The 14,541-nt window shown below is 42.8% G+C and overlaps 1 protein-coding gene across 1 annotated transcript; it reads left to right on the top strand.

The window, feature by feature from the left end:
• Positions 1-3,268: 3,268 nt before the first annotated feature.
• On the top strand, positions 3,269-13,307 carry si:ch211-266a5.12 (uncharacterized). Its single transcript, XM_045700199.2, has 6 exons — positions 3,269-3,872; positions 7,724-7,795; positions 8,346-8,465; positions 8,840-8,893; positions 9,031-9,114; positions 11,075-13,307. The coding sequence occupies exons 1-6, from the start codon at positions 3,648-3,650 to the stop codon at positions 11,171-11,173; spliced, it is 654 nt and encodes a 217-aa protein (XP_045556155.2). The 5' UTR covers positions 3,269-3,647; the 3' UTR covers positions 11,174-13,307.
• Positions 13,308-14,541: the final 1,234 nt, after the last annotated feature.

The following is a 14,541-nucleotide window of genomic DNA, read 5'->3' as shown; positions in this document are numbered from 1 at the left end:
TCAACATTAACCTGGTCTACTTTAGAGTCAACAACAACCTGGTCTACTTTAGAGTCAACATCAACCTGGTCTACTTCAGAGTCAACATCAACCTGATCTACTTTAGAGCCAACATCAACCTGGTCTACTTTAGAGTCAACAACAACCTGGTCTACTTTAGAGTCAACAACAACCTGATCTACTTTAGAGCCAACATCAAGTCCATAATGTCAACAACAACCTGGTCTACTTTAGAGCCAACATCAACCTGGTCTACTTTAGAGTCAACAACAACCTGGTCTACTTTAGAGTCAACATCAACCTGGTCTACTTTAGAGTCAACATCAACCTGGTCTACTTTAGAGTCAACAACAACCTGGTCTACTTTAGAGTCAACATCAAGTCCGTAATGTCAACAACAACCTGGTCTACTTTAGAGTCAACAACAACCTGGTCTACTTTAGAGTCAACATCAACCTGGTCTACTTTAGAGTCAACAACAACCTGGTCTACTTCAGAGTCAACATCAAGTCCATAATGTCAACAACAACCTGGTCTACTTTAGAGCCAACAACAACCTGGTCTACTTTAGAGTCAACATCAACCTGGTCTACTTTAGAGTCAACAACAACCTGATCTACTTTAGAGTCAACAACAACCTGGTCTACTTTAGAGTCAACATCAACCTGGTCTACTTTAGAGTCAACAACAACCTGGTCTACTTTAGAGCCAACAACAACCTGGTCTACTTTAGAGCCAACAACAACCTGGTCTACTTTAGAGTCAACAACAACCTGGTCTACTTTAGAGTCAACATCAACCTGGTCTACTTTAGAGACAACAACAACCTGATCTACTTCAGAGTCAACATCAACCTGGTCTACTTTAGAGCCAACAACAACCTGGTCTACTTTAGAGTCAACAACAACCTGGTCTACTTTAGAGTCAACATCAACCTGGTCTACTTTAGAGTCAACATCAACCTGATCTACTTTAGAGCCAACATCAACCTGGTCTACTTTAGAGTCAACAACAACAACCTGGTCTACTTTAGAGTCAACATCAACCTGGTCTACTTTAGAGTCAACATCAACCTGGTCTACTTTAGAGCCAACATCAACCTGGTCTACTTTAGAGTCAACATCAACCTGGTCTACTTTAGAGTCAACATCAACCTGGTCTACTTTAGAGCCAACATCAACCTGATCTACTTTAGAGTCAACATCAACCTGGTCTACTTTAGAGTCAACAACAACAACCTGGTCTACTTTAGAGTCAACATCAACCTGGTCTACTTTAGAGACAACATCAACCTGGTGTACTTTAGAGACAACAACAACCTGGTCTACTTTAGAGTCAACATCAACCTGGTCTACTTTAGAGTCAACATCAACCTGGTCTACTTTAGAGCCAACAACAACAACCTGGTCTACTTTAGAGTCAATAACAACCTGGTCTACTTTAGAGCCAACATCAACCTGGTCTACTTTAGAGCCAACATCAAGTCCATAATGCCAACAACAACCTGTTGTCAGAGTAGTTGCCACCTCAGAAGTGGACAGCTATGTGGCTGTATAGGAACATTAAAACTAGGCCAACTGACGCATGTGAGTCACTCTAAAAGCCCCCCCCCCCCCCCCCACTTCATTCTCATAGGAAAGTAGACTAAGTGTCCACAACCCTACAGCTTGTTACCACCACATCTTTCTGCTACACCAGCACAGCTTTAAGACCCGGCTGACGTTATGACTGAGTCATCACTGTCTCTGAGGCTGAACAGGTCGAGCATCAATGTTTCTGTCTCTGAACAGGCCGAGCAGGCCACCAACATCACTGTCTCTGTCTCTGTCTCTGTCTCTGAGGCTGAACAGGTCGAGCAGGCCACCAACATCACTGTCTCTGTCTCTGAGGCTGAACAGGTCGAGCAGGCCACCAACATCACTGTTTCTGTCTCTGAGGCTGAACAGGCCACCAACATCACTGTCTCTGTCTCTGAGGCTGAACAGGCCACCAACATCACTGTCTCTGTCTCTGAGGCTGAACAGGCCACCAACATCACTGTCTCTGTCTCTGAGGCTGAACCGGCCACCAACATCACTGTCTCTGTCTCTGAGGCTGAACCGGCCACCAACATCACTGTCTCTGTCTCTGAGGCTGAACCGGCCGAGCAGGCCACCAACATCACTGTCTCTGTCTCTGAGGCTGAACAGGTCGAGCAGGCCACCAGCATCACTGTCTCTGTCTCTGAGGCTGAACCGGCCACCAACATCACTGTCTCTGTCTCTGAGGCTGAACAGGTCGAGCAGGCCACCAACATCACTGTCTCTGTCTCTGAGGCTGAACAGGCCACCAACATCACTGTCTCTGTCTCTGAGGCTGAACAGGCCACCAACATCACTGTCTCTGTCTCTGAGGCTGAACAGGTCGAGCAGGCCACCAGCATCAATGTTTCTGTCTCTGAGGCTGAACAGGCCACTAACACCACTGTCTCTGTCTCTGAGGCTGAACAGGCCACTAACACCACTGTCTCTGTCTCTGAGGCTGAACAGGCTGAACAGGCCACTAACATCACTGTCTCTGTCTCTGAGGCTGAATAGGCCGAGCAGGCCACCAACATCTAAACACCGCCCGAGTTAGATCTAATCGTTCTTCTCACCACAATATCCACAATCAATTATCAATCAATCAATATCTGGCCATGATATTTCACTCAGGTGTTTGCATTGTAAACAGTTATGGGTGTGTGCTGATGGTGCAACTATTTTCTTGTTTCATTACAACTATTTGCTGAAGAAAAGCACGTTACTTGTGGTTTCATCACCAAATAGAATCTAGGACGTCGCATTCAAACCAAACACCTTCAAATGTCATGACCTGGTTAAATCATCCTCAAGTCCACACCTTTCACTTGTTTCATGTTGTAACTGTAACCCTGATACGTGAAGACATGGTAAACATACATATACTATCTGTTATGATGCGCAATGTAATTCTTTAGTGTTGTCCTGAACTGTATAGAGTACAGCTTCTCAGGACCAGGAGACCAGAGGGATCCACAGGAATTAATAAAGGATAGAAATCTGCCCACCTCAGGTTTCAAGGGACAGCACTGACCAACAAGGATTCTGTCATCAGGTTGCACATTCCAGAGAACAGAATGACAACATGCAGGGAGGGAGGGAGGGAGGGAGGGAGGGAGGGAGGGAGGGAGGGAGGGAGGGAGGGAGGGAGGGAAGGAGGGTGTGTGCACGTTTAGATATGTGTGTGTGTGTGTGTAATGTTACATCATCAGGAGGAGCTCTGGCAGCATATAAAGGTTAGTGACTGTAGAGAGGAATGCCAGAGCCTTCACCTGCAGAGAACAGAACAGACGTGACTGACTCACCTGCTGAGAGGAGGAAGAAGGGAATAATTTGCTCAGTCAGTCTTTCAAATCAGTCAGTTAGTAGAGTAGGAAACTCAGTGAGTCGATTGTACATCAGAGATTCAGAGATTCAGATCCTGTATGTACTGTAGGTCAGATATTTGGCAGGTCATTTGAATCAGGTGATTCAAACAGAGATTGAACGAACCAGGTGACCAGGTGATTCAGACAGAGACAAGGTGAGCAGTTGATCCAGTTGAAGCAGGTACCAGTTGAAGCAGGTACCAGGTGAACCAGTATAAGTATGTCCAGTTTGTCCAGTGTGGTCCAGTTCTCTCTGCTGCTGGTCCTCCTTCTGGCTGTTACGGGTCAGGACTGTGCTACTGCCCGGGTCCAGAGGGAGGCCCGGTCCAGGGCCCGGTCCAGGGCCCGATCCAGGGCCAGGTCAGGCTGTATGAAGGACGGTGTCTCTCATTGTGTGGACCTGGCCAAACTGCAGGAGCTGATCCAGGAAGTCCAGAAAGACTTCGTAAGTACCGACCAACTGTAATTACAAATACTGTCTTCATTAGTACACTACTGTATATCTCTCTATATATATACACTGTATTCATCAGTAGACTACTGTATATCTCTCTATACTGTATATACTGTCTTCATCAGTAGACTACTGTATATCTCTCTCTATATACTGTCTTCATCAGTAGACTACTGTCATATCTCTCTATATATACCTGTCTTCATCAGTAGACTACTGTATATCTCTCTATACTGTATATACTGTCTTCATCAGTAGACTACTGTATATCTCTCTATATATACTGTCTTCATCAGTAGACTACTGTATATCTCTCTATATATACTGTCTTCATCAGTAGACTACTGTATATCTCTCTATACTGTATATACTGTCTTCATCAGTAGACTACTGTATATCTCTCTATATATACTGTCTTCATCAGTAGACTACCGTATATCTCTCTATATACAGTTGAAGTCGGAAGTTTACATACACCTTAGCCAAATACATTCAAACTCAGTTTTTCACAATTCCTGATATTTAATCAGAGTAAAAGTTCCCTGTCTTAGGTCAGTTAGGATCACCACTTTATGTTAAAAATGTGAAATGTCAGAATAATAGTAGAGAGAATGATTTATTTCAGCTTTTATTTCTTTCATCACATTCCCACTGGGTCAGAAGTTTACATACACTCAATTAGTATTTGGTAGCACTGCCTTTAAATTGTTTAACTTGGGTCAAACATTTCGGGTAGCCTTCCACAAGCTTCCCACAATAAGTTGGGTGAATTTTGGTCCATTCCTCCTGACGGAGCTGGTGTAACTGAGTCAGGTTTGTAGGCCTCCTTGCTTTCACATGCTTTTTCAGTTCTGCCCACACATTTTCTATAGGATTGAGGTCAGGGCTTTGTGATGGCCGCTCCAATACCTTGACTTTGTTGTCCTTAAGCCATTTTGCCACCACTTTGGAAGTATGCTTGGAGTCATTGGCCAATTGGAAGACCCATTTGCGACCAAGCTTTAACTTCCTGACTGATGTCTTGAGATGTTGCTTCAATATATCCACATCATTTTTCTTCCTCGAGATGCCATCTATTTTGTGAATTGCACAAGTCCCTCCTGCAGCAAAGTACCCCCACAACATGATGCTGCCACCCCCGTGTTTCACGGTTGGGATGGTGTTCTTCGGCTTGCAAGCCTTCCCTTTTTCCTCCAAACATAACGATGGTCATCATGGCCAAACAGTTCTATTTTTGTTTCATCAGACCAGAGGACATTTCTCCAAAAAGTACAATCTTTGTCCCCATGTGCAGTTGCAAACTGTAGTCTGTCTTTTGACGGTTTTGGAGCAGTGGCTTCTTCCTTGCTGAGCGGCCTTTCAAGTTATGTCGATATAGGACTCGTTTTACTGTGGATATAGATACTTTGTACCCGTTTCCTCCAGCATCTTCACAAGGTCCTTTGCTGTTGTTCTGGGATTGATTTGCACTTTTTGCACCAAAGAACGTTCATCTCTAGGAGACAGAACGCATCTCCTTCCTGAGCAGTATGACGGCTCCATGGTCCCATGGTGTTTATACTTGCGTACTATTGTTTGTACAGATGAACGTGGTACCTTCAGGCATTTGGAAATTGCTCCCAAGGATGAACCAGACTTGTGGAGGTCTACAATTTTTTTTCTGAGGTCTTGGCTGATTCCTTTTGATTTTCCATGATGTCAAGCAAAGAGGCACTGAGTTTGAAGGTAGGCCTTGAAATACATCCACAGGTACACCTCCAATTGACTCAAATGATGTCAATTAGCATATCAGAAGCTTCTAAAACCATGACATCATTTTCTGGAATTTTCCAAGCTGTTTAAAGGCACAGTCAACTTAGTGTATGTAAACTTCTGACCTACTGGAATTGTGATACAGTGAATCATAAGTGAAATAATCTGTCTGTAAACAATTGTTGGAAAAATGACTTGTGTCATGCACAGAGTAGATTTCCTAATTGACCTGCCAACTGTATACTGTCTTCATCAGCAGACTACTGTATATCTCTCTATATATACTGTCTTCATTAGTACACTACTGTATATATATATATCTCTCTCTCTATATACTGTCTTCACTAGTACACTACTGTATATAGCTCCTCCGCTCTCTCCACTGGCTTCCAGTTGAAGCTCGCATCCGCTACAAGACCATGGTGATTGCCTACGGAGCTGTGAAGGGAACGGCACCTCCATACCTTCAGGCTCTGATCAGGCCCTACACCCAAACAAGGGCACTGCGTTCATCCACCTCTGGCCTGCTGGCCCCCCTACCTCTGAGGAAGCACAGTTCCCGCTCAGCCCAGTCAAAACTGTTCGCTGCTCTGGCACCCCAATGGTGGAACAAGCTCCCTCACGACGCCAGGACAGCGGAGTCAATCACCACCTTCCGGAGACACCTGAAACCCCACCACTTTAAGGAATACCTGGGATAGGATAAAGTAATCCTTCTAACCCCCCCCCCCCCCCCCTTAAAAGATTTAGATGCACTATTGTAAAGTGGTTGTTCCACTGGATATCATAAGGTGAATGCACCAATTTGTAAGTCGCTCTGGATAAGAGCGTCTGCTAAATGACTTAAATGTAAATGTAAATGTAATCTCTATATATACACTGTCTTCATTAGTTCACTACTGTATATATCTCTATATATACTGTCGTCATTAGTACACTACTGTATATCTCTCTATATATACTGTATTCTCTACATCAGGACCTCTCCCCCAAAGACAATGTAGTCCAGCAGGTATATTGCACTGGTCATCCCCAAAGCCAACACTCCCTTTGGCCACCTTTCCTTCCAGTTCTCTGCTGCCAATGACTGGAACGAATTGCAAAAATCACTGAAGTTGGAGACTTATATCTCCCTCACTAACTTTAAGCATCAGCTGTCAGAACAGCTTACCGATCGCTGCGCTGTACATAGCCCATCTGTAAATAGCCCATCCAACCAACTACCTACCTCATCCCCATATTTGTTTTTCTGCTCTTTTGCACACCAGTATTTCTACTTGCACATCCTCAACTGCACATCTATCACTCCAGTGTAATTTGCTAAATTGTAATTACTTCGCCACTATTGGCCTATTTATTGCCTTACCTCCTTACTCCATTTGCACACACTGTATACAGATTTTTCTATTGTGTTATTGACTGAACGTTTGTTTATGTGTAACTCTGTGTTGTTTGTGTCGCACTGCTTTTCTTTATCTTGGCCAGGTCGCAGTTGTAAATGAGAACTTGTTCTCAACTGGCCTACCTGGTTAAATAAAGGTGAAATAAACATTAAATAAACAGTATCACACCATAGTTATTACACTGCACTGACAGAAACAGTGTAGTAGGAACACTGTAATGTAAACTGTTACCCAATGTAGCCACATGCGTTTGAAAATGCTCTTGGTCACTTGATGTCTAAATGTTAAACCTGGAGGAATAATGTGATTACTGTATAACTGGAAATACACGTCTGTATAACAGCAACACAACTTTACTGAAGCGTTGTATGGCAAAATGTGTAATGTGTCAGGATCAGTGTCAGATGTCGCAGTCCTCCACAATGGATCCTGCCGTTCTGACACCATTCAGTGTGTCCCTGTGGCTTGTGACGCACTTCAATGCATTGAAATATCATCTATGGACAGGGCTTGGAACTTGAGTTTTGAGTGGTAAAATCATGGGTACGCTAACCAGAGATAGATTCTATTTTGATGGGTCATTACACTCCCAATGGCTAACCAGAGATAGATTCTATTTTGATGGGTCATGTATGAATGAGTCTGTATAGAAGATTGACATTCTGTACCTGTCGTTTCCTTCACTAGACAAACACGTCTCATGATGGCAGGATCCTGTTAAAGACAGTCACCTTTGACAAGATCAAGAAGCACAAGAAGGTAAGGACTGACACAGAAGAGGACAGGCCACTCCTCAGAGCCTGGTTCCTCTCTAGGTTTCTAATCTCTACCTGGTACAGCCAGAAGAGGACAGGCCTCCCCTCAGAGCCTGGTTCCTCTCTAGGTTTCTAATCTCTACCTGGTACAGCCAGAAGAGGACAGGCCTCTCCTCAGAGCCTGGTTCCTCTCTAGGTTTCTAATCTCTACATGGTACAGCCAGAAGAGGACAGGCCACCCCTCAGAGCCCGGTTGTTCTCTAGGTTCCTGACTTGTATTGAGTTTTGCCACTGTGCTTTTGCCTCTGCATAGCTTGCTCTTTGGGGTTTTAGAATGGGTTTCTGTAAAGCACTTTGACATCGGCTGATGTGAAAAGGGCTTTAAAAAAGACATTTGATTGATTGGTTTATTGGTGCAAGCTCTGGGATCATGCATGAGTCTGAGACGAATGAGTGCAATGAAGAAGTTCCATCAACACCATGTCCATCGTGCTCGACCTCGGCAGCACATTTACTAACACAATGTCCATTCTCCTGTTCTCTCCCATGTCCAGTACCACGGCTGTGTCCTGCTCAAAATCCTGGACTTTTATCGGGAAGTTCTCCAGAGACAAGACAGAAATTATCTTGACCTTGGGGGCCTGCTGGATGAAGTGAAGAAATGCGTTCACCCAGTAAGTGTCTCAAACATTATAACTGCCTCCCAAATGGCACCCTATTCCCTACATAGTGCACTACTTTTGAGCAGGATCCATAGGGCTCTGGTTAAAAGTAGTGCACTATATATGAAATAGGGTGCCATTTTTGGGACACTTCCTATGTGAATGCATGAACCATCTCTCTGTGAAGGTAGAGACTCAAACACAGACAGGATTTCCTGTGGCCCTTCTTGTGTTTCAGTGATTATGTTACCCTGTACTGAGAACCCTGCTAATGTCTGTAGAAGACTCTCACACTAATCTGTCAAAGCAATTTGTGACAACAGCTGACAAAGTACAAGCTTTTTAAATAGATATGATTGTTTGATTGGCTGATTGATTGATTGCAGAAAAAGATCTGTGAAAAGCTGTACCAGGAAGCTGCTGGGAAGCCAGTGAATGAGGTGAACACGACTGCGCTGACAATCAAACACAAAGCACATAAACATACACAACTGCAATAAACAACCACACGGGACACGTCAGCATGAGGTAATGAACGACAACCTAATCTTTCTAATTTATTGTGTTTATTGTCCAGTCTAAGATAGAGGAAGATTTGGAGCTGCTGTCGAAGGATGCAGCCATTCTGCAACTGCAGAGACTGAAGGCAGCCAGTAAAAAGGTGGGGTTCCACGTTACCTCTTAATCTATAGTGATCACACATCAATAACACTCAAGATAGGTTACAGAACATCACTGTGTGTTACAGCTAGACTGTGCAAGCATGTGTCATTGACTGGCCTTAATAGCTTGTTTCTAGGTTCCTCAATCAATCCATTTTATTTTAGAAAGCCCTTTTTTTACATCAGAAGTACTGTTGCCACAAAGGGCTCTATAGTTACCCAGCCTAAACCCAAAGAGCTCTACAGTTACCCAGCCTAAACCTAAAGAGCTGTATAGTTACCCAGCCTAAACCTAAAGGGTTCTATAGTTACCCAGCCTAAACCTAAAGAGCTCTACTGTTACCCAGCCTAAACCTAAAGAGCTCTACAGTTACCCAGCCTAAACCTAAAGAGCTGTATAGTTACCCAGCCTAAACCTAAAGAGCTATACAGTTACCCAGCCTAAACCTAAAGAGCTCTACAGTTACCCAGCCTAAACCTAAAGAGCTCTACAGTTACCCAGCCTAAACCTAAAGGGTTCTACAGTTACCCAGCCTAAACCTAAAGAGCTGTATAGTTACCCAGCCTAAACCTAAAGAGCTATACAGTTACCCAGCCTAAACCTAAAGAGCTATACAGTTACCCAGCCTAAACCTAAAGAGCTCTACAGTTACCCAGCCTAAACCTAAAGAGCTATACAGTTACCCAGCCTAAACCTAAAGAGCTCTATAGTTACCCAGCCTAAACCTAAAGAGCTCTACAGTTACCCAGCCTAAACCTAAAGAGCTCTACAGTTACCCAGCCTAAACCTAAAGGGCTCTACAGTTACCCAGCCTAAACCTAAAGAGCTGTATAGTTACCCAGCCTAAACCTAAAGAGCTCTATAGTTACCCAGCCTAATCCTAAAGAGCTCTACAGTTACCCAGCCTAAACCTAAAGAGCTCTACTGTTACCCAGCCTAAACCTAAAGAGCTCTACAGTTACCCAGCCTAAACCTAAAGAGCTCTATAGTTACCCAGCCTAAACCTAAAGAGCTGTATAGTTACCCAGCCTAAACCTAAAGAGCTCTACAGTTACCCAGCCTAAACCTAAAGGGTTCTACAGTTACCCAGCCTAAACCTAAAGGAGCTCTACAGTTGACCCAGCCTAAACCTAAAGAGCTATACAGTTACCCAGCCTGAAACCTAAAGAGCTCTACAGTTACCCAGCCTAAACCCAAAGAGCTCTACAGTTACCCAGCCTAAACCTAAAGGGCTCTACAGTTACCCAGCCTAAACCTAAAGAGCTCTACAGTTACCCAGCCTAAACCTAAAGAGCTCTACAGTTACCCAGCCTAAACCTAAAGAGCTCTATAGTTACCCAGCCTAAACCTAAAGAGCTCTATAGTTACCCAGCCTAAACCTAAAGAGCTCTACAGTTACCCAGCCTAAACCTAAAGAGCTGTATAGTTACCCAGCCTAAACCTAAAGAGCTCTATAGTTACCCAGCCTAATCCTAAAGAGCTCTACAGTTACCCAGCCTAAACCTAAAGAGCTCTACTGTTACCCAGCCTAAACCTAAAGAGCTCTACAGTTACCCAGCCTAAACCTAAAGAGCTCTACAGTTACCCAGCCTAAACCTAAAGAGCTCTATAGTTACCCAGCCTAAACCTAAAGAGCTCTACAGTTACCCAGCCTAAACCTAAAGGGTTCTATAGTTACCCAGCCTAAACCTAAAGAGCTCTACAGTTACCCAGCCTAAACCTAAAGAGCTCTACAGTTACCCAGCCTAAACCTAAAAGAGCTCTACAGTTACCCAGCCTAAACCTAAAGAGCTCTATAGTTACCCAGCCTAAACCTAAAGGGTTCTACAGTTACCCAGCCTAAACCTAAAAGAGCTCTACAGTTACCCAGCCTAAACCTAAAAGAGCAAGCGAAGCAGAAGCCCAGACAGGTTCCTCCAGCTAACACCATGTCGTCTGTTCCCTCTATGGTTGTGCAGGTGGTTGAGCTGTCCGAGAGGGCGACTCTGGACAAGGCCATGGGAGAGCTACAGGGTCTGGAGGACTACATCCAGGGGAGGGGCCTCCGCAGGAGCTGAGGAAGTAATCAGACCGCCAGTAACTACATACACACAGTCATGCGTTACCGTGACTACATATACACAGCCCTGCGTTACTGTGACTACATTTACCGTCTTGATGTCACATTTACTGGCTTTACCCTCTTTAGCTGTCTTTGCTTGTAGCCATATTCCCTTAGACATGTTCTGACATGTTCCATGTTGTTTGTGTATTTCTTCATCTACTTTGGATTACTGTCAACAATTTGATTGACTTAGAATTTTGAACTTGTCCAATATTCAGTTGGGGAGAATATTTGCGTCCTCTGTTACTGGTACTACATGTTCTGTTACTGCTAGTACTACATGTTCTGTTACAACTAGTACTACATGTCCTGTTACTACTAGTACTACATGTTCTGTGACTGCTAGTACTACATGTTCTGTTACTGCTAGTACTACATGTTCTGTTACTGCTAGTACTACATGTTCTGTTACTGCTAGTACTACATGTTCTGTTACTGCCAGTACTACATGTTATATTACTACTAGTACTACATGTTATATTACTGCTAGTACTACATGTTATATTACTACTAGTACTACATGTTATATTACTGCTAGTACTACATGTTCTGTTTCTGCTAGTACTACATGTTCTGTTACTACTAGTACTACATGTTCTGTTACTGCTAGTACTACATGTTCTGTTACTGCTAGTACTACATGTTATATTACTACTAGTACTACATGTTCTGTTACTGCTAGTACTACATGTTATATTACTGCTAGTACTACATGTTCTGTTACTGCTAGTACTACATGTTCTGTTTCTGCTAGTACTACATGTTATATTACTGCTAGTACTACATGTTCTGTTACTGCTAGTACTACATGTTATATTACTGCTAGTACTACATGTTATATTACTGCTAGTACTACATGTTCTGTTACTGCTAGTACTACATGTTCTGTTACTGCTAGTACTACATGTTCTGTTACTGCTAGTACTACATGTTCTGTTACTACTAGTACTACATGTTCTTTTACTACTAGTACTACATGTTATATTACTACTAGTACTACATGTTATATTACTGCTAGTACTACATGTTCTGTTACTGCTAGTACTACATGTTATGTTACTGCTAGTACTACATGTTATATTACTGCTAGTACTACATGTTATATTACTGCTAGTACTACATGTTCTGTTACTACTAGTACTACATGTTCTGTTACTGCTAGTACTACATGTTATATTACTACTAGTACTACATGTTCTGTTACTGCTAGTACTACATGTTATATTACTGCTAGTACTACATGTTATATTACTACTAGTACTACATGTTATATTACTGCTAGTACTACATGTTCTGTTACTACTAGTACTACATGTTCTGTTACTGCTAGTACTACATGTTATATTACTACTAGTACTACATGTTATATTACTGCTAGTACTACATGTTCTGTTTCTGCTAGTACTACATGTTCTGTTACTACTAGTACTACATGTTCTGTTACTGCTAGTACTACATGTTCTGTTACTGCTAGTACTACATGTTATATTACTACTAGTACTACATGTTCTGTTACTGCTAGTACTACATGTTATATTACTGCTAGTACTACATGTTCTGTTACTGCTAGTACTACATGTTCTGTTACTACTAGTACTACATGTTCTTTTACTACTAGTACTACATGTTCTGTTACTGCTAGTACTACATGTTATATTACTGCTAGTACTACATGTTCTGTTACTACTAGTACTACATGTTCTTTTACTACTAGTACTACATGTTCTGTTACTGCTAGTACTACATGTTATATTACTGCTAGTACTACATGTTCTTGTGTACTGTGTATATTCCATATGCTTCTCTGGAGTGTTGCTCTGCTACAGGACTATATTACTTCATTTGAAGTAAAGCCAGAGCACATGAGAAAACATGTTTTCTCCAGATATCTGTACTTTCAGTGAAAGGTCTAATCTGTGACAGTGAATGCAGGCATTAAACTATAGATTTATCACGCCAGCATATCAATTGACGTTTTTTTAGTTTTTTTCTATGAAAACCCTGTCTGTAAAAAACCCCACACTGAGGCCAATTAATGTATTACGTCTGTATTTTAACCTGTGTATCAATAAAAGAGATGCCTGCAACACCTGACTCAGTACGGCTCAGTATCCTAGAACCTAGTGGAAAACCCCTCTCCTGTGGACCGGTGTACAGAGAGGGAGAGACTGGGAAGGAGGGGTACTTCAGTTTGTACTCACAGATTCTAGAAATCAGTTTGTATGTGAAATTCTACCTAAGGAGTAGGACTGGTATCTACACTGGAACCAATCTACTATTCTAAACAGGATGAAGCTACGTAAGTACTAGGACTGGTATTCAAGGACAAAGATTCCAATTCAGGGCGGAGGCCTGATGGAAGTTCCGGAGTGGAGTTTCCCTGGTTTTTCCCCCTTTGTTATTTCTATTCATAGGTTGCACCTCCGTGTCATGCCATTGTTATGAACGTTATAGTGCGATAGTGGTGGCCTAAAGTTGTGATAAGCCCAGTCATTCTGGACGGAGCAATGAAGCCCAGTCATTCTGGACAGAGCAATGAAGGCCAGTCATTCTGGACAGAGCAATGAAGCCCAGTCATTCTGGACAGAGCAATGAAGCCCAGTCAGTCTGGACAGAGTAATGAAGCCCAGTCAGTCTGGACAGAGCAATGAAGCCCAGTCAGTCTGGACAGAGCAATGAAGCCCAGTCAGTCTGGACAGAGCAATGAAGCCCAGTCAGTCTGGACAGAGCAATGTAGCCCAGTCAGTCTGGACAAAATAATGAAGCACCGTCATTCATTGGTGAAGTTGTCAAATATTTAGTAGGAAACAACTTTGCCTGCATTATCATGTCGTCAAATTTACATTAGACAGATGGCAATGTTGTCATAAGCTAGCAACTTTAGTCTAAAATAGCTAGCAATGCTAATGTTAGCTAGTAAAAATCCAGTGTCCTCCCCTCAATCTTAGCTAGCTAGCTAACTTTATACTGCATTTTATTTATCTCCTGTTGAATAGCATTGTATTGCCAAGCCACTGTAATGCAGTTTTGATGAAATCTTCATTAGCGCTCATTGACGATGCATTGAAGTAGAACGCTCAGTCGGGCATCAGTCCAAAAACGAACGTTCAAAACAATATAGTGAGGAAATATACAACCCATGAATTATTCAGGTCACTGCTCCTGTAGACTGTGTTTACAGGCTGCGGACTGGTTCAATATCAATATTGACTCGGGCAGTGGATTGTACTGTACAGTGAGTCTGCCATCTACAGTACAGAGCAGGAGAATCAGTCACAGCCAGGCAACAGAGTTAGAGCTCAAAAAGACTTCAAATGAGGA

Source organism: Salmo salar, chromosome 07 (genome assembly GCF_965601325.2).
Source record: "Salmo salar chromosome 07, fSalSal1, whole genome shotgun sequence".
Taxonomy (NCBI): domain Eukaryota; kingdom Metazoa; phylum Chordata; class Actinopteri; order Salmoniformes; family Salmonidae; genus Salmo; species Salmo salar.
Note: the sequence above shows the minus strand (reverse complement) of the source record. Positions and strands in the feature narration are given on the sequence as shown.

Coding starts and splice junctions, on each gene's coding strand:
- si:ch211-266a5.12 (XM_045700199.2), top strand. CDS start 3,648: ATGTCCAGTTTGTCCAGTGTGGTCCAGTTCTCTCTGCTGCTGGTCCTC. Junction 3,873..7,723: donor AGGAAGTCCAGAAAGACTTC/GTAAGTACCGAC, acceptor TTCCTTCACTAG/ACAAACACGTCTCATGATGG. Junction 7,796..8,345: donor AGATCAAGAAGCACAAGAAG/GTAAGGACTGAC, acceptor TCCCATGTCCAG/TACCACGGCTGTGTCCTGCT.